Below are 2,727 nucleotides of genomic sequence, written 5' to 3' on the forward strand. Positions count from 1 at the left end.
CAAATTATAAGCAAATGTAAAAAAACGTAGCATAAATAGTCACAGTAATATTAGATAGGTAATAATTAAAATTATCTTATTTAATATAAGATTTATAATTTTACATATAAAATATTTATAATTATATATTTAAAATTATACAATTATTTTAATAATAATTAAATACTAAATAAAATAACTTTAAACTACTTAAACTATTATTTTAACAAAAATATTACACGTATAATTTTATTTTAAATTAAATTTAACTAAATTAAATAATAAAATGTGAGTGAGTAAATAAATAAAAATAATACAAATAATTTTTATTAATATTAAATTAACTTAGTTAAATTTAATTGTCAAAAACACTTATACGTATAAAATTACTCTTTTTATAATTTCCCAAAAGCATTATTGAAAAATTAAATACACAACAGTAATTTTCATTTCCATATGTTATTACTCAATCGCAGAATCTAATTACACACAAACATCAAATGGTCTCTCATTTAGTAATTTATGTAGCTACATAGCACTCAATGAATTTTATACATGCTCGTAAAATCATTTTTTTTTTACCGAAAATAGAAAACTCGAATTCGTAGCTTCGTAGGTAAGTATCTATGCCAGTTGAAGTATAATTTACATGCTCGTAAAATCAATTTAATATACCCATTCAATTATAACTATATAATTTTATTTATAATAGTAAAAAAAAAAAGTTATATTAAGAATCCATAATTATGCTCCTCCTGAAGTATATTACTGCCATAGATAGATGAAACCATTCCTCAAACTCACTCACATTCACACTTGAAAAGTAGAACAACTAGAACACATACACGTCTCACAAATTTGAATTTCATCATCACAAACTCTACACATGAAAAACCAAGTCTCCAACAACACTAAAAGTATACTAGTAAATCAAACTAAAGAAAAGAAAATCTAAAGAAGCGTTTTTCCAAAGCATATCTGTTTAGGCTAATTATTATTAATCTAATAACTGAAATGAATCATAATAGGGATAATACATATAATTTTCTTTTCTTTTTCTCAGTGAGCTTCTTGTGTAGGGCGCGTGAGATACCCAGGCAAGGGGCTGGCGCGTGGGGACCTAAGAGGAACCTCACTCACCTGCTTTCCGTTGATATCGTAATATATAACGCCGGAGAAATCCAACGGCTCACACTTCCCTCCCATCAGTATCTCCTTCTGCCACACTCCACCGTCGCCCCAACCACCCTCCGCCGCCGCACTACAACCACTTCCCTTCTTCTTCTGGTTGTGATGACCGAATGGCAGCAACGCCTTGCTGCTTATGTTGCTGAGCAGCTTCTTCGGCGCCGCCAGCGGAGACTTCGGCGGCGGTGTCCTCAGCTCAATTTTCCAATCGTCGTCGTCAAAGCCTCCGTCCGTCACGGTTTTGGCCGCAGCGAATTTTGGTTTAGACTTAAGGCGGCTGGCACGTTTGGCGAGGAGAGAGAAGACGGCAGTTATTGCTACGAGGAAGCCATTGGAGCGATTATGTTTCGAAGAATCTGAGGATTCTGAAACGTGAACCATGGTGCGAGCCAAGAACCCTTTCTTCAGTTCTTCTCTTTAGCAGGTTCTCCTAGTTTTTTTTTTTTTTTTTTTTTTTTTTTCCGGAGTTTGAAAAGTGAGGAAGGGTTTATATAAGTGCGCGGTGGAGAGTCCACGCTTCTTTGGGTTGACTCAATCTTTTAGTTAATTTTTTTCATTTTCTATATTTATTTAGTTATTTTATTCAATATTTTTTTGAATATCAAATTATTTAGTTAGAGTTTTGGTCTTTTGGTAGAGAGATATATATTGGTAGGCAAGACATGGAACAATTCTTCCATCTGTCTTGTATTAATTATTATTATTATTATTATTATTATTATTATTATTATTATTATTATTACCTTTGTGTGTTCAAATTAATTGGTTAGCAAATAAAGAAACAAAATAATGTGTATTCTTGTTATTATTTTCTTAAGATTGAAAATAAATCCATGGTCATGACTAGATATTATTTTTTTTCTTTTTCTGTAGAAGTGACTTGATGGAAAATTTATTGAGTGTTTGAAGAACTATTTAATTAACTTGAAAAGAAAATGGATTTATGATGTTATATTTATATATTCTTTTGTTAATTTTTTAGAGTTTAAATTTTGATATATTTATAATGTATTTAATAATTAATCAAATTATGTATTTAGATAATTTTTTAATGATATTATGAAAATGAGTTAATTTTGATGATAACAAAATATATAGTTAGATCTCTCTTTTATATTATTAGTATATGAAAATTAAATTTATTAACTAAATAATACGTTATTTACTATATTTGTAAATTTTTATAGTAATTTAAATTTTAATTATTCTTCACATACAAGCTATTTTACTATATAAGTTCTTTTTTTCTAAATCACCCTCACGCGCGCATCTACACATGCTCATTTTACGTGCCTCTTAATTCAACAGATTTCAATCAAAGCGCGAATATATAACTTCCCCTTTTCAAAAGGATTTCGTTTCTTTTTTCAAATTTGTCTGTGTTTTTCTTCATTTGTTTTCGCGCGTTCTCTTTCATCGTTTTTGTGCATTTTTCTCTGCGTTTTCTTTCTTCGTTTTGTTCGATTTCCTTTGTTCTCTACGTCCGTTTTTGAAATCAAGCTCTGAAATCGTTTTGAAAATAATGAATGATTCAAGTTCAGATTGTCAGTTGGACCAAAG

At 29.5% G+C, this 2,727-nt stretch overlaps 1 protein-coding gene across 1 annotated transcript; it reads right to left on the minus strand.

Moving 5' to 3' along the window:
- Positions 1–803: 803 nt before the first annotated feature.
- Positions 804–1,823, minus strand: LOC112738267 (uncharacterized). The gene has a single exon (XM_025788634.3). It carries the CDS (start codon positions 1,546–1,548, stop codon positions 1,039–1,041), a length of 510 nt encoding a protein of 169 aa, XP_025644419.1. The 5' UTR covers positions 1,549–1,823; the 3' UTR covers positions 804–1,038.
- Between the last annotated feature and the right edge of the window lie 904 nt (positions 1,824–2,727).

The sequence above is a fragment of the Arachis hypogaea genome, chromosome 13 (assembly GCF_003086295.3).
Source record: "Arachis hypogaea cultivar Tifrunner chromosome 13, arahy.Tifrunner.gnm2.J5K5, whole genome shotgun sequence".
Taxonomy (NCBI): domain Eukaryota; kingdom Viridiplantae; phylum Streptophyta; class Magnoliopsida; order Fabales; family Fabaceae; genus Arachis; species Arachis hypogaea.

Coding starts and splice junctions, on each gene's coding strand:
- LOC112738267 (XM_025788634.3), bottom strand. CDS start 1,548: ATGGTTCACGTTTCAGAATCCTCAGATTCTTCGAAACATAATCGCTCC.